The sequence below is a fragment of the Cyanistes caeruleus genome, chromosome 1, assembly GCF_971803275.1.
Source record: "Cyanistes caeruleus chromosome 1, bCyaCae1.hap1.1, whole genome shotgun sequence".
Classification (NCBI taxonomy): Eukaryota; Metazoa; Chordata; class Aves; order Passeriformes; family Paridae; genus Cyanistes; species Cyanistes caeruleus.
In genome coordinates, this window is record NC_141701.1 from 48,828,792 (window position 1) to 48,852,980 (window position 24,189).

Here is a 24,189-nt window from a genome sequence, read left to right on the forward strand (position 1 = left end):
TGCAACAAGAAGGTGGCCTCAAAATAGAGAAAGAATATTACATTTGGACTCTATTTCTCCCTCTGTGGGTTCATTTATAATCTTCATATATGGACTTATGTTGGGCAATTCTTCAGAAAAGAAGAGAAGACAATGTACATTTGTATATCAGTATTTATTTATTTTTATTTTTTTTTTAATCTGAGAACTAATAAATCAATTTGGAGAAGTAGTGGGACTATTTCCCTTATTTGATTATTTGGTAGTGAGCTAACTTATTGCACATCTTTATCTCTAAAAATTATTTACTTTTTAATTAATCTTTGGTCTTGGATTTATTTTCCAGTATTTGTTCAGAATTTGTGCTGTTCATAATGTGCTGGTCATTGAATCAGTTCTATTTTTTTATGTACCTGAGCCAGCAAAATGACAAATCTTCTAACTGAATCTTTTCTTTTGAATATTTTAATGTTTGATATTTAAACCTTACTCAAAGCTGTGAGGAAAATTAATATAAAATATTTGTGAAAATATTTTGTAGTGTATTTATGCCATTTGTTTAATGCTGTACTTGGAATCCCTACTGCTGCTCAAGAGAAACTGGCAAAAATGGGTCTTAGATGAAATGAAAATTAATCTGTTCAAGGAACTTTATGTAGAAATAGTAAAGGGAACTAAAATTTCTATTCATACGTAACAGGAGCCATGTCATCCCATACAGGTTCAGAAACATCCTCATCGTGCCTCTCTATTCTCCACAGGTACATTTTGTTTGCTGGGTTGCTCTCTACCAAGAGAATGGGATAGACACATTGCTCTGACCTGCACTCCTTAGTCAAACACTGCACTTCTCAGTATATCATAAAAGGAAAATCACAATATTGTTTCACAAATTATCATTTCACGCGTACTGAGGGTCTCATACTGGCCATACTAAAATATTATCTGTATTTCCTGAAGGATCTGAATGAAAACTTTCACTTCAGGTACTTTTGCACTTAATTTTGTGTACCAGTTGTGACAAAGGAAAAAGTTCATCAGAGATCTGATTAAATCAGTGGTTACATTTTTTATACTCCAAACAGAATATTGGGCCAGTAGCATAAACATTAATTTCTTTTAAAAAGGGGTTTGCAAAGGTAAAAATAGTTATAAGCCTAATCTGTTGGTATAAATATTAAAGCAGCAAAAATTAAATGTCAGAAAAATCCAAAGAAACAGGAAAACTATACAAGCACTTAATAATTAGGCAGAGAAATGGGAGTGTTCAGCAAACATTTCTCTTTTGTATGTGTGGGAAAAGGCAATGGTTTTAATGACCCAGATCATGATGCTGAAATAAATTCTTTTACAGTAATAACACCTTAAAATGTTAAATACATAACAAAACTATGATCTTCTGTAGTTTTTTAATAATTGGACATAGTTTAAAATCCTCTCTTTAAAATGCTGCTCAAGCTCTCTGGACCAGTAATGCCAACTTTCAAAAATTCCAGGAACTCAGTGGATGTCCCAGAAAGCTCCAAGAACAGAAACTTCACAACATTTTGAAAAGGACAAACAGGATGAAATATCCTAATGTTGATCACCAACTAAATAATGCAACAACCACTTGAGGAGACTTAATGGATAGTAATATAATTAATATCAATCAACATGGCTTATGAAAATAAATCTTGTCATATTAACTTTCTTTTTGAAATGAAATTTGGCACTTGACCTAGCACTAGCTGACATTTAATGGTAAATGGAGCACTCTGAATGGATTAAAATCAGGCTAACTTCTCAGTCCCAAAACATCTTTATAAACAGGCAATTATCCCTGAATGGCCATTTTGCTATTAGAGTTCAACAAGAAGTCATCTAACCTAAAGAGGATTTATGCTTCAGTGTAGAAATTTTGTTCCTTCACTACCTGTGTAGCACAAATAAAACCTTGCTCTCTCTCCTGACAATATCCCAGCAACACAAACACAGCAATTTGCTACTGCCACACCAGCTACACCACGTACCACGCACAGCACACCAGACCATGGATTGCTGGCAGTTTGTACCCAAACATCCAGCGGTGACAGGAAAGGAGAGCATGGAGAGATGCTATTCCTGCATTTCAAGAAATGCATTCCAAACTACAAATGAAATAAAGGATATACAGTCTTTCACTTGACTAGAAAAAGTGGCTGACATGGATGAGAAAACCTGGACTAGACAGTAACCAATAAAGGAAGAAACATATGCTTGTTTTTGGGTGTACAAAATACAATTTAGAATACAAGCAAAGGCATAAGTAGTATGGAAGAGATATTTGGATGTATGAGACAGGTGATGTATGTAGCAGTTCAAAAGAGATAACCTTATTCCCATCAATATGTGTGATTTTAGAGTGTATTGTAGGACTGACATCCAGGCTTTCCCTCAAGAGCAGAGATTTCTATCCTGAAATGCAGGTTAGCCAGAGAGCACAGCATTGAGGCAGAAATGAAAAATATAATCTAAAAAGGCTTGTCTGCTAATTCTAAAATAGAAAAGCATAGTATAAAACTCTTTTGAAAAACTGTTTTCTAAATGAATGTTAAGCTCCAAGGGGTTACCCAGGGAGCTATATATTACACTGACATTAACACCAAATGGGTTCATCTTGGTTAATGTTCTTACAGTGAATGCCAAAGTAATTCATCACTAGTGGTTACATATGGTAAAGTATTAACACATTTCATCAGGAAAACATTCTTTGAATGTCATGGTTCCGGCACTTGGGACCTGAGAGTAGTTCAAGATGCATGACACAAACCACTATCACATTTTCAAATGCTATCTTACAAGTTATAGATTAATCTGGTGTCTGTTAAGTAGGTACGCAAATATTTGATTACTTGACAGCAGCTCACAGTCTACTGAGAGCAATCACTCATAAAAAAATTAAAGGTGAGTTCATTTTAATGCAACATTTTTTAAAATATTGGAAACCACCTTTTTTCCCAAAAATCAGATTTGGGAATATATTTGTTTACCCCCACCAGATACTCTCAGATAGTCCAGATTTTATCACTATTGCCTATAGTAGGAAGCAAACTCATTCCAGAAGCAATAAATACACAATGGAAATAGGGATCTGCTGCTGTCTTACCCAAAAGCAAGGGAAAGATCATAACAGTGGAATTGTCCTTATGCCTTCTGGAGTGAGAGTATGCACTGGATGCCAGCATTGGCCACCAGAGGATAGAGGAAATGTTCACACCAGTGACAGTGCAAGCCTGTAAACCTTCCTGTGAAAAGAGCCATTTCACCACATATTGAGTCCCTGGCCCAAATTACGGCATTCTTGTTGCACAGAACCATATATATCCATGTATACATCAGGGCTGGATGGTGGAGACTGTAAGAAGACAAGTTTGAAGTCCATGGAAGAAGGATAGAGAAACTGTTAATGACCATCCTGTTTGCTCAGATTTTTCACTCTTCTACATCTTCTGTGTACATGAAAACCTTCTTCTCCCATCCACAGTGGTATGAATGGAGCTGTGATAACTGAGGAAGAAACTGGTTTCATCATCTTAGGTCCTTGACATTGACGGTAATGATATTACCCAAGAGCTCAAAGAAAGGGATTTTAGATGTTGCAGATGCACCATTCTGTGACTTTTCTCTTTGCATACTGTACTTGTGCTGTTCCTTCACAGGTCTGACCCAATGCACAGGTGCTGTGTGTTCTGTTTTCCCTGACAGGGAATCAGGACAAGGGAGACAAATGTCATAAACAATACTTATGGGTATAACCTTAAATAATAAAACTGTATCAGGATAACAATAGGAAGAAGAAGAGAAGAAGAACAACAACAGTAGTATCAGGCTTCTGTTATTATCAACAGCAGAAAACTATCCCCATGGTGTTTATTCCCTCACATAATTTGCTCTCACTCAGCACTGCCCAGCTGGAGCAGCAGCTCAGGGGTCAGACCCAGCTGTTGACTCAGAGGCAGAGAGACAACAAATCCCTCAAGGGATCCCTTGTTTCATCAGCATATGTATAATCCCATATTCTTTCTCTAAACAGAGCACATAAAATCCTTCTTGGATGTAGTTGGATTTACACAAGCTGCTGTTGCTGGTAGCCTTGTGCAGATCTGGACAGTTTGTGGTGTCCTGAGTTTGTCAGCTCTGATGAATCCAATAAGATAACTAGTCTGACAAGTTTATAAACTCTCAGCAGCCTTTCATACAGTACTCCTAAGCATGTATTTTTTCTCTCTTTGACCAGCTATTTTTGGTAATTTTTTCTCTAACCACACCCTATATCAGTAGAACTCAGTAATACAAATTGACAAAGGCTTTTGTGACACAAAGCTCTCACTTCAGACATATAAAATGTTTATAATCAGCAGAGTACATAGCATATCATAGCAAGCACTCTCACTCAACACCTTTATTAAGTTATTTTTACTGATAAATTATTATTTCTACATACTTAAAAGTACAGAGGTCAACTGATGTAAGCAGTGAGCAAATTAAACACAGTCTGGGAGATTTCATCCATGGCAAAGGTAAAACCATTTCTTTTTCTATTATTTTATCTTTATTACAGAGATCACCTGCTATGCTTGGTTTGGGCCTGTCACAGTGATATTCCCTTTATACAGGGAAGAGTGGGTAGGACATTAGAAGGCCAGAAAGAAATGATGTAGGGAGAAAAGACGGAAGGAAGGAAAACTCTTGGAGATTTTCTATCTCTTCTAATGAGCTCAACTCATTATACTTCTTGTTTTTAGAACATTTGAGGTAGTCTTTTTCACCCCAGAGAAGGAAACTCTAAGCCTCTAAACTCCCAAGCCCCAGACAAGAAACAATAACCTCTCTCTACAACTCTCTAGGGCAGCATACTGACCTTTAACAATGCAGCAACACCCACGCTTTTGAAGATAGAGTCTTCCCTGAGTCTTTTCTTCCAGCTTAGGGAATCCAATGGGTCATGGCCATGGTGCTGACAAAGGAGAAGCAGAATAGAGGCAGTTGTCATGTTTCATCCATGTGTCTGAAGGAAAGAACTGACACTGAAGGGCTCCTACATACGCATAACTTTTATATGCAAAATGTCCTTTTACCTGTCCTTGGATAATAAAAGCATTCATGAGAACTTAGATATGAAGTGTACATTTTTTGTCTAACAGTCAAGCAAGTGATATACAGCTTTTCCTGTCATGTCAGATTTTGAGGAACAATGACAAAATCAAAAACTTCAAAATTTTCCTACTACTGTTTTACTGTGGCAGGTTTGACTTGAAGGCTTTGTAAATTATAAAAGAAACAAGATACTGACTTTCCCCCAGTGTAGCCCTTGATTAAACCAGTGCTTTTTTAGGTATTCGAGCTTGGCAGCACCCTTTGCAAAAGAAGTCATATACACTGTGCTCACAAATCTTCATCTGACTGCAATACATATTTATTAGCACCAACAGTTTGGAGGGCTGCTGTTCTCCATTTTGTCATAAATCACTTTTAATGGTTATAAGCAAAACTTGAATTTTCTTCTTTTCTGTTCCTAAAGCTTAACAGAGTGTCCATACTCCTGTTTGAAGTAGCAGTTCTCTCATACACCTCCTTAGGACCTAGCATTTTTATACCAGAAGCACAACAACAATGAAAGGTATAAATGGCACAAGCCCAAATTTGGTATTTAGAAAGAGTCTCAACTAGCTCCATCTGTGGACAAATGATTCCAGTGGTGTGGAAACTCTAGCCACAATCAGGCAAATTAAACTTGCATTAAGTTTAAGATGAAATAGGTAAAAAATGGAAGGTTTCCTCATGCTCATTTCCAAACCTAAACTTTTCTCCTGGGGTCTTGTAGCTATAACAGGAAAAGGGAACACCAGTCATCCATCCCAACTGTGCTGGGAAAGAGAGGATGCACATCTGGAAAGCGCTGACATGGCACTCTCGTCTCCTCCTTTTGTGACCCACTAACTGCATCGGAAATACTCTATATTTTGGCTGACAGGAATTGAGTGTTTACATCATGCAGAGGTGCCAGAACCAGCTTGGTCCAGGCTGGTGTGTCTAGACAGGGCTGCGTCACACTGGCGAGTTAGCTCAGGACACACAGCGCTGCAGCCTGGCACTGCGCCTGAGGCAATTCATCTTGCTTTGTAGCGGGACTAATTAGTCTGGGGGAAGCACGCGGCTGACCGATGGACCAGAGCAAGATTATTCAAGGCTTTTGCAGGTGCCACTGCACTGTGCAGTGTTGGGCAGCATAAACATGCCCGCAGGAAAAGTGCATGGCAAATCCCCAAGGCATGAGGCTGTGGGGGCCTGAATTTGATCTTCATTAAGGTCCTGGTGCAAAGCAGCCTTAGTGAAGTCATGAGAGTAATTGTCTTTGGGAGAGGATGCTAACAGCTGGGAAAGGGGAGAGCCTTGGAGGCCCTTGTGCTTAAGGCCCTGGGATCTTTGCATATCACTTTCGGAGAGCTGATCTCAGCTGAAGTTTTTGGACAATATCAACATAATGAGCAGCAAACCAGAAAATTGGCAGTCTGCTTCTGATACTGGGGATTTTGCAAAAGTTTTTCTGCCTGAAAATTCATCCCAAATTTTTTAAAAAATAGTAAAACCCAATATTATTTTATAAGCCAGATGAGCAACCTGAGCCAGCTGGCTGTCCAGACACCAGATTCTTTGTGCTGTCATAGGGGAATGAGCAAGACAGGGAGCAGGCAGAGAGGCAGAGCTGCCCTTTGGAGGCAGCCTGCAGTGAGACTGAGCTACATGATTTACAGTCATGGTCATCTACAAGGGATGGAAACAAACAAAAGTGAGCAAACTGTGGGTGAGCAACTTTATTTATAAGCCTCCTGCAAGCCAAAATGCAAGCAAGGCTTTCTGACAGAAATCGCCATCTCACCATTTAACAGTGACACATAGGACTTTTTTTCTTTTCCTTTTGACTTTTATTTCCCTTTAACTAAATATTGATGTGTTTATTTCAAACACTGGCCCCAAACTCCTTTCCATTACTTTTTATTTAAATGGAGAAGTGCAAAAGATACAAGAGTTCTGGTTTTTTCTTTTTGTCTTTCTTTTCTTTTTCTGTTTGTTTTTCCTAAGGAAAAAAGAATAAAAAAAGCAGAGATGTACAAAGGATCAAGGAAGGCCACTGCATGTTAGCTGAAAATAATGGATTCACTTAATCCTGCAGAGGTAAATGAAAGCTGACTGCTAAAGAGAGCCACTGCATCATAATAAAGTTGAATGAACTTGGGTTTCAGGTCCTGGAGAGGTTTTGAGGTAAAACTGTGAGCCAAGAAGTGTTTCTTTGAAAAAGAGTAATTTGAGTCTACATAGAAATAATGGCATATCTCCCTTTTTAGGTATCATGCTTTATCTCATTTCTGGAAAAGTAATAGCTTAGAGGTGGCAGAGACACATGAAATTTCACAGATACTAAATGAGAGATAATGAAAACTTTTATAGTTGTCATCACATCATTATATTATTTGCTTGTCTGTAAGATAAATCAGTGTTCTAAGAAAGAGAGCAGGGGAAATGAAGACATGGTGTCTAAAGACATGTCATCTGCAAATCCAGTGGATCTCTAAAGTTTTCCAGTGGATCTCTATCAATTCTTCCAGGGTCCTCATAAATACTAGATGGGTCATTATCACAATGGTAAGCTAATTGATGCTGCTTCTCACCCTTTATGTAAATTCTATCAGAATATTAGATTTTTTTTTCTTCACCTTGCTTAAAATTAGTGGAGAAAGACCACAGCCAAAAGCATAAATCATAGATATAAACTGTGTTTCTAATGACACTGACCTCTGCCAGGTGCCAGGGTGGCCCACATAGGGCAGAGCTGATTGCCAGATTTGTGAGCAGTAATATCAGAAGAACAAAAACTAGCTAGAATGTTCTTATCTTTCCTGGTGGCAATGGGCAATATCTATTTTCTCTCATCAGCTGCAATTTCCACCTCATAAATAAATATCTTTTAATCACAAAGATCTATGACATTGGCAGTGATAAATATTGTCACACCTTTCTGTGGTGCCTCATAGTCATGACCTTCTGGGCCTTTTATAAAATTGTAGCTTGCTGGTGTGTGCTTTATACAACTGTGAGTGAGGATTTGGTATTTTGAGAGTGATTCTAGATCAAACATCTTTTTTAGCCTGAGAAGACTCACTCTTTGTTTGTTCAGTCAGATCTTGTGTTCACAGGAAATGCATTCAATGATGACAAAGTATTTTTTAATCTTTCACCTTCATCCTTCTTTATTTACTGAGATCCTGTGTCACCCTGTAGTTTCACAAGCTCTTGAGGAAGAATCACAGGCAAGGAGATTCTCACATCAAAATCCATGCCATGACTGTGTCTGTCCAGCAAAGGTGTGTCAAAATCATGTCTACCATCCCACCAGCCTTCCAGTCCAGCTGCTCTGGTGGGACCCTTGTTGATTCCTAGGGCTGTCACACATGTGACTGAGCCAGTTTTCCTTGTGTTCTGCAGTTAAACATTTGAAACTGCCATAGAATATTATAAGATCCAGAGCCTGTTGCAAATAAATGGTATGGATGAGATCACACAGGGCAAGGAGAGGAGGATTTATTCCCGCAAAGGGGGTGTTGTTCCGTGCCTCTTGTCCTCATGGACAAGGAATGTCCCCTGCCCTTTTGGTTACCAGCCAAAGTGAAGGTAATACTGAACTCTGTTGTCTATGATCTTTCAGAAGGAAGTCTAAGCTCACCTGTTCTTCAAAACCCTCAGGAAGAAAACCTTATCCTTTCCTGCATGGATGTAGACCACTGTAGCTGTCCTCAAACTCTGTGACTGTACTGCTACCTCCCCTGGGAAGGGGGACATGGGTAGCCTTTTGCTGTAGGAAGGAGAGGCAGGAGCACCAATACTTCTTATGAAACTACAGCACTAATCTTCTTACTTCTTTGGCAGTTCGGGGTTGTACCTTCAGAACTGCAGAACTTTTAAACAGCAGGACTAGAAAAGTATGGAGAGAATTGCAATGGCAAGTGTGACCCAGGAGGGCATTTGCTTCTATGCACATGAATTCTTACGTGGCACCAAGGAGGATTTATCTTCTGTCTGAGTACCTGAAGAGCAATTGCTGGAAAATTTAGAAGACTTGAATAGTGCAGCATGAATAGTCTGGGTGTCAGTAACCCAGTAATAATTGTGTTGTCACTTGCTAGGCTTTGATTATTCGTGCAATAAAAAGAGATGTATCACGATCAAGGAGCCAGAACGGGGCAGAATGATGGTGGTTTAGTAACAGCAGACTTAGTGGTAATTAAGAAGAATACAGTGGTGCTGTATGACTAAGGCAAGCCATTAGAGCCCACTGTGACTGCACTATTGTCAGGCCATGCGCTGCTTTGTGTCAGTTTGTGAGCAAACTGTACTCAGCTTCTGTATGACTTTGAAATGAATTGCTAATGACCTTTTGGAATCTTAGGAAAATCATTTGATTTTGGAGGTATATGCCTGTTGTGCAAGACAAAGGAAATGATAAGTAATGATTTTTCATAAGATAGAAATGACACTGAGTAGTCATAAGGAACAACAAAATCTGAGTTTGCAAGTCTTATCTATTGCTTTCTAATAAAGAGGCACTATAATATAGTAGATTAATATCACTATAACAGAACCAGGTAATCAACCCAGAAATATACACTTAGCATGACAGTTTGCTCCTGAACTAATTATAGCATGTTTACTTGGTTTCTGGCAATAATGTTTTGTGGTGTTCCTTCTGATGCAGCTGTTGGTACTTGTGCCTCTTTCAAGCACTTCTTTCCCCTCATGGGTTTCTCACGTTTGGGGAGCTGGGGAGATTTGAACACATGCTTTCACTTTTCCACTTACCCTTTTCATCAGCTCTTTTGCAATTATTAAGGAAATGCCTGTCAAATGCTCAGGACACCACTAAACTTACTAAAGAAGCATTATTTTTTTCTTAGACTTAAGACATATTAGAATTAGAGGATTAAAAAAGTTATGCATTAAAACCCTTAATATATTTAAGGATTTATCATAACCCAGGCAGAGGTTCATAAGGCCAGATTTGCCTTTCAGATGACACTCGGGGAAATTCACCAGCTCCCAGCATGCTGAGGTGGTGAGGGCATTTACTTAAAATTTGTTCTCATTGTGACTGTGCCAAAGAAGGGAAAGAGAAATTATCTCCAGGTAATATCAAAATAAGCCATTTATCTTATTATTTTGGTATCTCCTAAAGTTCATGTAGAAGGAGGTGATTTTAGCTCACATAATATTTCTGAAGGACCCAGATTCTTAAGGAAAACAATTGCAATGAGGAGTATTCTATTTGTCTGTGAGCCAACATAAGGTTGTCTTTCCCAAAAGAGCAATGAAGCTGTTAAGGCAAGGTGTCCTTCCCATACCAGGGGAACAAAATAAGTTGGATTCCCAAGCAAGTGTAGTAGGACTGTGTCTGACACCAGGAGGCTCCTTCATCTCAGTGTCAGTCTTGTGGTCTACAAATGAGAAAATGTGCCATCACTACAGACTTCTGCAAAAGCAGCTCAGCAAGAAAATTCCCTTTCTTCCAAAGGACTTTGCTTAAAATTGATAAATTACCAATTTAATTAGTTTTTCTTTGGAAATAAAAAATACGGTTTTTCTGCTATATTTTTCTTCTGAATTTTGTTTAAATGTTGCGTGACCTACTTCAGTGGAGGACTCTTTCTACTCAAACTGTTCCTGTAGAAAATGTGCTTACTGGCTCATCAAGAACATGTCATGGTTATGTTCCCATTGTTTAAATTCACTCATCATTATTTCAGCTGACTTCCAGAAAGCACTTTTGACATAAATAATGCAGCAACCACATGAGAGTTGTCCCCATGCAAAATGGGTGGCAGAAGATTTTGACCTTTGAGCAGCAGGCTAATCTGAGTGATACTCACTCAAAGTCTTACATATCCAGACAAAAAAAAAAAAAAATAATTACTGCAAATGCATGCAAGGATGTGTGAACCTAGGTCAGACTTGCAGGCAGAAGTGTGTAGTCCAGAGGTGTAAGCAACTCAGGAGACAGGTGATTTTAGTAAATTTCAAGACCTCTCACTCTTTCTCAGTGGGAAACATAACATGACGACAAGTATATCTTAGTCTTAAATATCACATTTCATGAAAAAAGAAAGCCTCTTCTCTGTAAATGTTATGCTCCTGTCCATTTCTATGCTTTAGCAGGTTGAACAGTCATTTCAGGTTTTCCATGGAACCAGCCTGCAACCAATTTGAAAAATTAGGCAAATCAGAAACAAATAATAGAGTAATTTTCCAGTGATTGAAATTGTTGTCATAGAATTAAGGCATTAGCAGGACCCAACCATAATAATTTTGTAAGCATATTATCTTCACTGGACAGCTGATTTCACATAGTATGAATGACTTTATTCATCAGTTCCATCTCTTGCTTATGGGGAAGAGCTTCCAAAAAAAATTCCCTGTTCTTAAATCAGCATTATTCTTGCATTGCATTTCAAATCCCGTAATCAATATTCAGCCTTTGCCCTTTTTTTACCCTGCCTTTTACCTTTAGGAGAACTGTGTGTGTGTGTCAGCCTATTATAATTTTAACAATGTATCACAGTTGCAAATCTGATTCAGATCAATGGCTTGAAAGTGACAAACTGTAATGATCTAATCTCCTATTAAATATTCATGAAGGAAGCTTGGAGAATACACACTCCCCTCCTTCCTAATGGATGTAAAAGAACCAGCTGCATTTTACTGATTGATCATGTGCATTTTCTTATTACAGAAGTGTATTACAGAAAGTACTCTACATTCTGAAACTCTTGCTTCAATCTGCAGCATTTATTTACCATTAAAGAAAATAGCAACATCATTCCTTTGATTGATAGATAGATATGTCAAAAGCATATTTATGCTGAACATACCCATTCTTTATAGTAGCTTTCAGGTAAAATCCTTTGTGGGATATAAGCCATATGGGATCCACAAGGATCCAGAGACATAAAGCCCTGGCAGCCATGAACTCTGAACCTCATGATGATTTCTAGGTAAACAACCAAGGACAGCATATAGAAATAACACAGGTCTCTACCATGCTAAAATGCTACTGGGAATGCATAAACCTATAAGAAACTCCAAGTACTTGATGATCTAAATAAGGAAATGTATATAGTAAGATACACACTTTTGCTCACATCATCTTCTCTTCTCAGACATGGCCTTTAGATTTTAAACTGTAAGAAAAAATATATGATTGCAAAGAAGCCCTGACAATACTAGCAACTCTTCATGAAACACTCTTGAGAATATCAGCACCCTGGTCATGTCAGGAGGCTTGTGATTCTCTGCAAACACTGAGAAATGGAATTAAGTGAATAATCATCTTCTTCTGCCTTAATTTCTATGCTGAATTTTTGCTTTGATTTTAATTATCACTTTTTAAATATTAGGATGGGGAGGGGGATATCAAAAGCCACAACGTTTGCAAGTAAAAAAATAACTTCCCACACTTTCCAAACTAGCTGCTTGATAGAATAACTAAATTTGAGACTTAGGCTGACTCAGCACTCAAAATGGGCCTGATTCGGAAGTTGTTATGCAAGTGATGATCTCTGCTGAGATCAATGAAAGTATTGCCTGTGCACATCCTCTGAGATCAGGGCTCATCTATGACTCAGAGTCATTCTCACCCCCCCTTTCTTCCCTTATCTCAAAAGATCCTAAATTTGTTCCAGCCATAATGTCATTAGATTTAATCTATTTTGGTACAAGCAAACAAAATTTAACAGCTTTCCATGTATATTTCTGTGCTGTCCTGACTAGAAAGGTTTTACTGCAGCAACCCCTATATTTCCTTTTTCATATTTAATTCATAGGACATAACAACTCAAAAGGCTCACTACTGTATTCCAGCCAAAGGATAGTTTCCAACAAAGTGATATTAAAGTGTGCCCTTTTCTTTCCTGCAACACACCAGGTAGATGAATTGTGACTCCCACCGAAAACAGAGATGGCATCTGGAGTGTTTTGCAGATCATGGTTTGACATCTTGGCTCTTTTTGATTTACAAAGGTCAAATGGTTTGAGAGTACAAACCACAGACAGTGAGACTTCACAGGAAGGAATTTGTCTAAGGAATATGCAGGTTGAGTCTTCTGTCTGGACCTGCTGGTGTTGAGAAAGAAGCTGGTGTTTTATAATCTAATAACAATGATACGCAATGATTATATGAATAGCGGATGCAATCTAGTCAGGGAAGTGACATTACTGCGTAAGAAGTTAATAGTCTATTCAGAAAAAGTAGGGACTAGCTAAATAAACCAAAAAGAAATGAGGATGACTCCTTTCACCTTGGCAATAGCATAAATGTCATCAAAATAAACAGGAAAGGAAAGAGCACTTGCATCAGAACAACTTATTCCAAGCTGTGACACAGATGTTTGGCCACTGCAGAGAACAGTGTCACTATGCAGCTCAGGAGTGATTTGCACTCCTGAAGGGGATGGAAGGTTATAAAAGGGTCCTGCACAGCGGAAAAACCTTTTCCTTGACACCAGACAAGACAGAGATGACTGGTGAGTATGACACTGCTGCCTGCATCCCAGCTGCTTTGTAAGAGCTTTAGGACACTGTGAGCATGTGGGATCACCATATGGAAGACAGACAGATGCTATACAGCCTACACATAGCTACAGACAGTTCACTGAATCCTTTTTTCCTTTAAGGCTTATGCTCTCAATAAATTATGCTTCACTTGTAGCAGACTGTTCACACAGGGTCTGTGAACACCCCTGTTACCCCATGTCTCCTGCTCCTTTTCAAGCTCTTGTGGTATGGGTAGAGTTACATGGAGCTGAGTGAAGGCTGGGGAGTTTGAAAACACAGGTAGGTTTGGAGGCTGGTAGCACTCTGCAGGGTCCATGTTCTTGGAAATACCTTTCTGCCTTTGACTCCAGTATGGACATCCCCTAGTAGGTCATATGCACAGGTTGAACACCACTTCAAGCACTGCACTCAGTAAGCCCCAGAGACAGCCCCTGGGGTCAGTTTGAAAGGGCATTATCAGTTCCCTGCTGAGGAAGAGGTTTATTTGATGGAGGAGACTTTTGGATGTGTTACGGACCCTTTTTGAGTCAACTTGCTATGGTGTCCTTAGCCAGGCACAAGTTTAGCCAGGATACACGCAAGTTAAAAGTAGAAACCAATTACTTGGTGGTTAACTCACACAAAAGACAGCTAGGATTCACCAGCTACTGAGCTAAGCTTTACTGTGGTCACCATCCCTGACAAGGCACTGGAGTCTTTCTCAAGCAAGCAAGAGGGCAGCTGCTACAGCCCCAGGGCAGACAATCAGCATTGGGGAGTTTTGTGTTTTGACCCCATCCAGCAACTAAGCAACACTCAGCCACTCAGTCTCTACCTTGCCAGCAGCATAAGAGAGACTTAAAAAAAAATAATAATAAAAAAAGTGAAAAAGCTCTGGGTTCAGATAAAGACAGTTGAATAGGGAAAGCAAAAGCTGTACATGGGAGAAAAGCAAAACAAGGACTTCCTCACCATTTCCCATGGTCAGGCAAGTGCTCAGCCCAGGAAGGTTAGGCTCCATCATGTGTAACAGTGACTTGGGAAAACAAATGTCATAATTCCAAGTGTCCCCCCTTTCTTCCTCTTCCCCCAGCTCTATATGCTGAGGATGAATCCATACAGTCAGGGATATTTCTTTGGTCAGTTGAGATCAGCTGTGTCCTCTTCCAGCTTCCTGTGTGCCCCCAGCCTCTCCACATGCACGGCAGTACCAGAAGCAGAAAAGGTCTGGATGCTGTGCAAGCACTGCTCAGAATTAACCAAAGCATCTCTGTATTATCAACTCTGTGTTCAGCACAAATCCAAATCATAGCCTCATACCAGCCACTGTGAAGGGAATTAAGTATCCCAGGAAAAACCAGCCCTCTGAGTTACCATTTACATCCCCTTTGTTAATGTAGATGGTACCAATAGTTTGGCCTGGCAACCTGACGATTCCCTCTTTTTCTCTTTAGGATTTCACACTTTTTCACATAAACCCTATCTCTTCTGGATCCTTGAGCTGCTAACAATCCCAAACCAAAATCCTAATTTTTGCCTTCCTTTGCTCCATATGGACTTCATCATAGGTCTTTCTGGATTCCCTTACTCAGCGGTCTGGGACAAGGTTGCACACTTGTGCTGTGCCACAGCCGGGTCCTGAACACTTGATGATGAGGGAGCTAAAGCCCTTGGGGCAGCAAAAGGCTTTCACAGACTGAGGTTGCAGAAGAGGCAGGCCTGAAACTGGCAAAGGATCACCCTGTGAGAGCAGCAGCATCCCCTGTGGCTTTGGAGGAGCAGTCACTAGTGAACACAGCTCTGCATGCTGCACTGTCTGGGCAGGGATGTTTCTGCACCACCGGCAATCTATTCAAACCTGAACCATTCCCTGCGATGAATTACAGAGCTGGTGAGTGGGAGGGCGTGTACGAGTTAGCATTCTTGCTAAGGTGTCATTTCCAAGGTGCTCTTGCCTGCAGGCTTCCAGTCTACAGCTGAATCTCAGGGATAATGAGGAAGTGAGGAAAGCACAGCAGAAAGTGTGTGGTCACAGCACTCATCCCTGAACAACCAAGCATTTTTATGATGTCACTAGTATTTAGATTTTTGATATTCACAAGATATTTGATTTAATAATTGCTATTTCTTTTATAACAGAAGTTATAAAATTATATAAATGATGTCACTGGATCGTCATTTCAAGAATCACATCAGCCTTCAGTGTTGTCATATAGGTAAAAATAGCACAAAGCTTTGTATAAGCCTTTCTCACAACTCTACCACTGGAATATCTTCTCTAAAACAGGAACAGGAGAACTTATAAGAACTTGTGTATCAATTTCAATCACTTCCCCTTCTTTAACTTGCCAGAGTCATTCCTGAGATCAGCAAAATGGACCCAAAAAAGGGCTTATCTGTTTCATGATTTCTATGGCTCTATAAAAAGTAAAAATAAAAAAATAATAATAATTTTTGAAAAAGCCCTTCAGCAAAATAAGCAGTGGAGATTGTGATAATGAGTCACAAATAGGCTGGATGATTTAGTGAGGACTTGTCAAAATTCCTTACTTGAAGAAAAATATATATTTCCTAATACTCCAAATATATGAAATATTCAAGGGCATCTTATGTGAGTGGAAACCCCCAGACAAGAGTCTTGGGTTGTGTAGATACCGATTTTATCTATACCTATGCACAGACAAGAGCACATCATTATATATTTTATGGCAAATTGCTAAATCCCACATATTTAACCATGACACTACAGATTAAGCGGCAAAATTTTTCCAGTGGCCTTCAGTATGAACAGAGCTGTTTCATCCTAAATCCTAAATCTGCTTGCATCAGTGAAAATAATTCTCATTTTGGCACTAGGAGTAAGCCACTTCAGCATACCTTGTTCTGCTTTCTCACTTGAAAAAAACCTACTTTTAATAAACAGGCATACAAAGCTGTATGTGAAAGGGGCTCAAAATCCAAAATTTTCCTCATTTACCTCTTCTTTCATGCAGAATTAAGGCAAGAGTATTCTTTATCCAACTCAAATTAGAAATATTTTGGGTTATCATTTTGTAGTAAATAGATAGTGAGAGAGTATTTGACAGGCCAGAAAAAGTTAAAAACGAACTAAATTTATCTGCTTACATTACAAGCTCTTTTATGTGCTAAGGAGATTAAAAAAAAAAGTCAGCCCCAGAGCATGTAAGACTATTCCAAAATTAGACATAGTTTTATGAAGATCATCTCAAATTAAAAAAAAAAAAAGTTACACTTATTGCCTGCAGGAATTTTTATTTTTACCTATGTTAAGCTACTTGTTTCTAGAATCTCAAAATAGAAGACAGCATTGAACAGCCAGAATCATAACAAAACCAAAAGATTCAGCTAAGTTTCCTTGGTCTTCCACACTGGAATGACTGAGGAGCCCCATGGCTGTAATCAAAGGTGTGAGAGGAGTCTCCAGCATCACATTTGGCTCCCAGCCCCCAAGAACTTCACCCTGACTCATAGCTGGGTTGATGGAGAACAGTCTCAGTGTGATTTTGATTTGAGGCTTTCCTTGCCCCTTTGTTAGATTTCTTAGCTTCCCATATGCACATAAAAAGAAAAGTATTTTTACTCAAAAGTGCATTTTTAGGAAAAGATATTCAGCTGATATAAATACACACCTGTGTGGCTCTGTTGAAGACTGTGAACCCAATAGTTTATACGAGCTAATAAAATGCCTTCAATATGAGAAATGTGCTCATAATAAACAAAAGAGAATAAGCTCAGTAGTGCAGCTATAACATATTAAAATACTTCCTTGCATAGCTCTACTTAAATCTGGTGGAAGTTCTGATGACTGGAGAAAGCTATAAACTGTATGATAAATGCAAATGTAGACTGGACCCAGTAGTGATAATACCAACTGGTTTCTGTAAGATATTGGATGTCAGGAATGAGTAAAAAGGGTACCCATATAACTTATTTCTCCTTCTAACTGTTTCTCATAAATTGATTAAGGGAATTACTGACTAGGAAACCAATGTAAATACTTATTTGTGCTAAAACTGTGTAACTTCTATTTTAAAAATTACTTGTATTCTAGGAGTCATCCAGAAAAGTGAAGAAAAAACAGAAAAGCATTTAATTGACCAACTATCCAGTACAAGCAACAGATAAGGAATAGCAAATAGTCAAAGTAATAATGTCTTTCCAATCTTAGTGAGCAATTTAAAAGATGAAAATAGTCCAGATAATTTTTTTTTTTTATTAACTTAATGTAGGAATCTGATTTAAATGAAATGTAGGCATATACCACCAGTGAAAACAGAAGATAATTCTGCATATAAATTGTTCACTGCAAAGCCTGGGACCTAGTCTATTTATTAACATAATTTTAGTGACAGTATCATTATTACAGGAATGGTTCTGAAACTTACAGGGTTAGACATTGAAATAATTGCCAACAAGATGGCCTGATAACAAAGAGAATATCCAAAACAGTTGTGGCATCCCAAGTGAAGTTAAAGCAGCCATAGATAGACTCTCAAGAGATCTTGATTAACAGTCTGAAGTAGGGGAAACTCTTAATAATTTACTTTGATATGTTTGTTTCTTTTAATTCCACTGCCTTTGTTTGACACAGGTACAAGTCGTGCAATTAGAAGCTGTGTTCTGCTAAGAAATTTGTGTTAAATGACATTGAGCTCATTTATCAAGTCAGAGTAAACAGGCCATGCAGATTCTTTCAATCTTCTTTCTCATCCTAAAATTAAGGCAGAACACAGTAACTGGTATTTGACATTAAGAGTGATTGGAGGTTTTCGAAGTAACTTATAAATAAAGATTACATGGGAATATATGCTATAAATCCAATATATTTAAAAACCAATATGTATGTGGGACCTCACAGAGCAGTTTCCTTCCAAAAAGAGACATAATTTACTTTTATTAACTATTTTTTAGGTATTTGTGATCAATAGTTCAACAAATTGCATTTCTTATTTTCAGATACATTTAGACAAGGACTGCAGGAAAGAAAACGAAACTTTTTTAATTAAAATTACTTTGAAATTTCATTCATACAGTTTTCCAGTAGGCTGTTAAATGAATAATACATCTGCTGTCTTTCAGGGTTAGGAAAAATGAAATCCATTTTTGCATATTGGAAAGTGGCTGTGGGAAGGTCTCATGTTATTTACCTTGCACACAGGGCTTCATCCTGCTGTCCCAAAGACTAAAACTCTTGTTATTCCAAGTCAAATCTTCTGTTGAGCTGTAATAGGGCAGAACAAGAGCCTAGAATTATGAATCTTTGTGAAATCCTTGGGAATTATCATACAAATTATTAATCCCAGTAATTATTCTTGCTCTTAGTAAATAATAAAATTTAAAAAGATCTTGCTGAATTGTCTATAAAAGAATACAGGGAACAAAAGACAGTTTGACCTTAATCTAAGTTTTTGCAGGTTATTTGCTCTTTTTATATCATTACATTTTGAAAATGCAATCAAGAATAAAGCATTCAGAGTAAAGCAATAGAAAAGTTAAATGCTCAGCGGGCTCTAGGAGATTTAATAGGATAACCTAGATATTTTTAACTGATTATTTTTACTATTTTACCACACTGTTAAAGACTCTCCTAATTCTTCATAGACTAGTCTGAAAGAATGCTTAACATCCTGTTACACTATTTTTAGTGACAATAATCAATATCACAATGCAGATGAAACAAAAAGCTATAAAATTTAAATTAACTTCTGTCCTCTGCCACGTTGATCAATTGCCTTTGTGTTTCCAAATGCAATACTGCTGTTATTGAGTTTACAATTCAGGTACTGCCTGTTTTTTCTAAATATATTAAAGAGCTATTTAAATATGAACTTCATAACTCAGCAGCTGTTGATGAGTACACAAGCAACATAGTTTGCTAATGTTCATAAAGACCTGGAGATAAAGTCAAGGAAAGATGCAACAAGATAGGGTCAGAAGCAACAAGAAAAGATGCTACAGATATGCTGAGGTCCTTTATATTCATGTCAATCAATATAAGAACCATTGATTTCAAAATATTAAGACTTTGGTATTCAAAGAATTCCCCAAACATTTAATACTACTGAAAACGATCATGACTAACAGATGCCAATAATCTACTCATTTTCCTGTGCAATTCTTTGATTCTCAAGAGACAAGAATCTATAAAATGAAACCAAAATTTTATTTATGAAGATAAAACTTCTATGTTAACTATCAGCTTGCAACAAGAGAGATAGGAAATTCCCAACAGAAGGTTGTATCATCTTATTAATTTAAAGCTCTGTTTTTTTCTAGACAAAGGTAAAGTAAAACTGAACATGAATAGGAAAAAAAGGCCCCATAAACACACAGAAGAATAAAATAGAAATCTTAAAGAAGATTGACAGGTTCTTTTAAGAACCTGGATGTGATGAGACTGAGTGCAATTATAGCTCAGGAAAATGAATGATCCCCTCAAATGTGTATGCCTATTGTCAGAGCAAAAAATACTTAATTTGGGTTCTAGCTCTCACTGCTTTGGAGAAGGTAAGGAAAAATAGCTGGGTTCAAAAATAATAAATTTCTATTCCTGACACAGAAAGATTAATTAGAGGTAAAGGCCCTTAGGGAGAAAATGAGGAGAGAAGGTATTTCGAAAAAGCACAAAGGCAATTATTAGATCTGAAATATATCACTTTAGCATGCAGAAGATGGAATGTGGATTTTTTGAATCACAGACTAAAGAAGAACTTGCTGGTTTATTCTGAATCTCACTTTACAAGAAAACTAACTCTCTAAAGAGAGAAAATTTCAGGTTTGAAGCAGTCTTTGATAAAATGACAATTATTTCAGTTGCAACAAGATCTCAGCTGATTTCTGAGGTGTGTTTGTGCCCTAGATTTAGTGGGGAAGAAACTGGTGAGTTGGATATTCACAGATGAGGGAAGATCACAGACTGATGTTTCTGTCAAACAAAATGTCTCAGGTTCCCTTTCAGTGCTAACAGGCACAGTTTACAAACTAGAGTTTTTGGATGATGGCTATTTCTCTTGCTTAAACCCGCAGCAATAAGGGTCAGCCCGATGAAATTTAATTCAGAACAAGTCATAGCGCATTTTGCACAGAAAATTCCAAGCAAAAGAAAAATCAAATAGGATTTTAGAATTCTGTGTGTGGAGACACGCAGTTTTTAAGGTATAATTAGTTATGACCCACTCTGCAAGATTTAAGTCCTGTGTTTTCAGAAAACGTTATGATCGAGGACAATGTTACACTACATGCTTTACTACAACAATGATGATTTTATGGTCAATGTGAAAAGAGCCACACAAAGTTTGCCCTACAGACACTTGTATTTAGCACTGGCACATCACTTTGAAGACATTTTGACTTTTCATCCCTAGCCCAGCTAATACAGACTTCTGGTTTTCACTTGTGCTTGGAATACAAGCATGATCAATACCATCAAATCACACATAAATACAATTGTTTACAAATTGCCTCAGAGATGATTTCCTGTATGACTGCTTCCTAAGTGGTGCACTGCTTCTCTGGCCCTTCAAAACCTAAAAAGAAATTGCAATGTGCGAAACCACCACCACTGACTCCTACTCTGACAGAAGAAAATCCCTCCAGCTATAACTTAAGCTTCTACAACAATATAATTTTCACTTACCACACTCAGTTTGGATGAGAGGAACCTTATTTTCAATTAGAAATAATATTTTTGAATCAAAAGTAGATACCAATTATCTGAACACTCTGTGCATTCTTAGTATTCATGTCACAGCTTGTCATATGACATATATATGTATAGGACCAAGGAAAAGCTCAACCTAATACCAACCAGCTCCAGTACCAGTCAGTTTCAATTGTAGATCTCCTAGTTTCATCTGAGACCCCAGTTCCATATGATCTGCTCTGTGACAACTTCAGTGAGTGAAAACAACCTTCCCCATTTAAACATCACGCCACTTCAAGCAGTCAGGGACAGGAGAACCAAGCTGTAAAGTTTTGCTCTTGAATTTTCTACCAATCAATTATTGGTAATATAATGAGATGAAAGTCTGGTCCATCACCAGAATTTTAACTCAATGCAACATAATAAAAAGTCATTTCACTGTAAACACCTTTTAGAAAACATCATCAGACTACTTCTCAGTATATTAAGATAAAGATTTTGAAAACACAAAATATTCCTTTTAAGTAAATCAGCACTTGTTCAGGGAGACAAGAAAAAATATTCAAGCATGTCAACCAAAACATTTTCTCCAGTTCAGATGAGTTACTGTTACATTTGCCTTAAGTACAGGTAGAAATAGAAAAGCTGACTCCAGGGTTTTGCTTTTGTGTTTTTCTTCCAGGTTATCTTCATTTGACTGGCTGATTTTCAAAGACACACAGGACAAGTATATAGGTAAGAGCCAAACTCTTGGAATATACTTTGGCAGGACTACTTTGTAATTTATGTATGGACTCATCCAATGTCTTACTTACTAACACCTGATGAAACTTTTTAAATGTCACAATGTCAGCTGGAATTGAATATTCTTCATCTGTGTGTATGTTTAGTGCACAAAGATCCAGTTGCAGAACAGATTCAATCTCTGATACAGACCAAGATCCAGACAACAGGACAATTTCCACTTATACAGTCAAAGAGTGTTCATGAAGGACTAGCATCATTTGTAGATGGTAAATCCATTAAAAAAAAGAAGAAAAAAAAAGCCTAGGTTTGTTTTGTAGGTAAAAGCAGATATTTTCCACATTGCTACAAGCTGGGTTTCCTAACTGCAAAAAGCTAGAAAACAGTAAAAATACACTAGGGAAAGATGTTTTCCCATGTTTAAAATAAACTTTCACGTGGAAAGCCTGCTCTTACAGATGACAATATTTGCAAAGACATTTTCTCATGGACCTGTTCCCTCATCACCTCTATCTTTAACATCCAACTTGGTGGCATAACAGGTGTTATATAAGCAACACACCTTATATATGTCAACAACAGATTATAGGTTTGTGTGGTGTTCATTTTCTTATTTGCAATGGCCCATGGGGACTGAAGCCTCACTGGAAACAGCTGCTCACCAGGAAAGCCATGCCATAGACTCAGCCCAGCAGAGCCAGCCTTCCAGTCAAAGAGCCCAAGAGTTAGGGCTGCTGTAAGGTTTTAGTCAAAGATGGCAGAACATATGCCATTTGCAGAAGTGAACTTCCCGGGAATTGTCCATGCAAGGGGAATCTTTCTGAAAGTATTGACATTCTGAATCTCACTGCCAGTGTAAGAGAAGTCTCAGGTGGTTGCTGATGCTCCCTTGGACTTGCTCCACTTCAGAAAGCTCATTTAGGGTTACCTTTACGGCTTATTTGTGGGTTTTATTGATGATACTGGCACTGTGTCATGAAAGAAAAATTTTGGAGTAGAAAAGTCCTTTTCACTAGCACCTCAAGAAACATAGAATAGCCTTTAAGTGGACATCTCTAACTGGCACCAAGAGACTGGATGAATTCTAATATGTGCAACTGTAAAGGTAGTTCACAAGGCAGATTTGTGCCTTGCTTTGTAATGTTGCTTTGTATTCTCACTAGCTTCACCCTGAGTGTAAGAAGAGGAGTAAAGTAGTTCAGCAATGTGACCTAGATGTCCCGATGACCCAGGTTCATTCTCCTAACTTAGGGACTTATGCCTTCTCTCTCTGAGAGATTGTTTTGTGAAACAAAGGAGGTTCTGGTCTTGAATGTTGTATGGAGTATATAAACACTTGCTCACTTCAGTTCTCATCATGCTCCACATCCATTTTTGTCATTGCAAACAGCTAAACCACAATGAATATGTGGGAGATGTCTATAAGGCAGTGTTAGATTTATACTTGGGACTTTGTCCATGCAGTCCCTCTTTTATCTCGTCAGGAAGCAAGTCCTACAGGCCTGGTGGCAGTCCCCCCACAGCACTTCAGGGAGTTTCCTCCCTCCTCACCGGTGGGAGAGGGGCTGCCCTCACCTGCATGACCACTAAGCTGGCCCTGAATCCCAGCAGACAGCTGTCTGAGGGTGGGATGTTCTCCAGGCCCTTGGAGTGATTTGAAGGCCCCTTGCAAGGGAAAGCATCCAGAACAGAAGGTCTAGCTCCTCGGGAGGGCTGTGGGAGGAACTCTTGGTCTCAGACAGGATGTGTGATGGAAGGAAATCAGCAAGTATTAGTTGGAAACCCTGCAAAGGACAGAGATCATCTCCACAGATGTGCAGGCCAGCCCTGCTGGCTGCCTGAAGCACAGCAGGAAGAACTCCAAACACCACAGCCTCAAGGAATGTGTGGAGAGCAGGGAGACACTGAGGTCCCCAGACACCACAGCTTCTTGCAGCACAGACTGCTGCCCACAGCTGTGTTTACTATGCCCAGTATACTTCAAGCATCAAAGGAAATAAATAATCTCCCTGCATCCAAGCCAAATGAGCTAAACTTGAAGCAGACCACTGCATTTCACTGACAACATGATGATGTCCACTGCATTCAGACTACCACTGTATTTTCACTCTTTGGGTTGCTTTATATTTCTGACTGGAACTGCAGCAGACTAAAGAATACATATGAGTTTCTTAACTCTCTTTGTATAATTCTACACATTGAAA

At 38.4% G+C, this 24,189-nt stretch overlaps 1 protein-coding gene across 1 annotated transcript in view; it reads left to right on the forward strand.

The window, feature by feature from the left end:
* The window catches only part of LOC147655491 (uncharacterized), a 102,145-nt gene that overhangs the window by 17,118 nt on the left and 60,838 nt on the right, over positions 1-24,189 (forward strand). Inside the window, exon 4 of the mRNA XM_086891082.1 lies at positions 21,924-21,976. Coding sequence (XP_086747208.1) covers positions 21,924-21,976 — 53 coding nt within the window. The remainder of the gene's footprint in view (positions 1-21,923; positions 21,977-24,189) is intronic.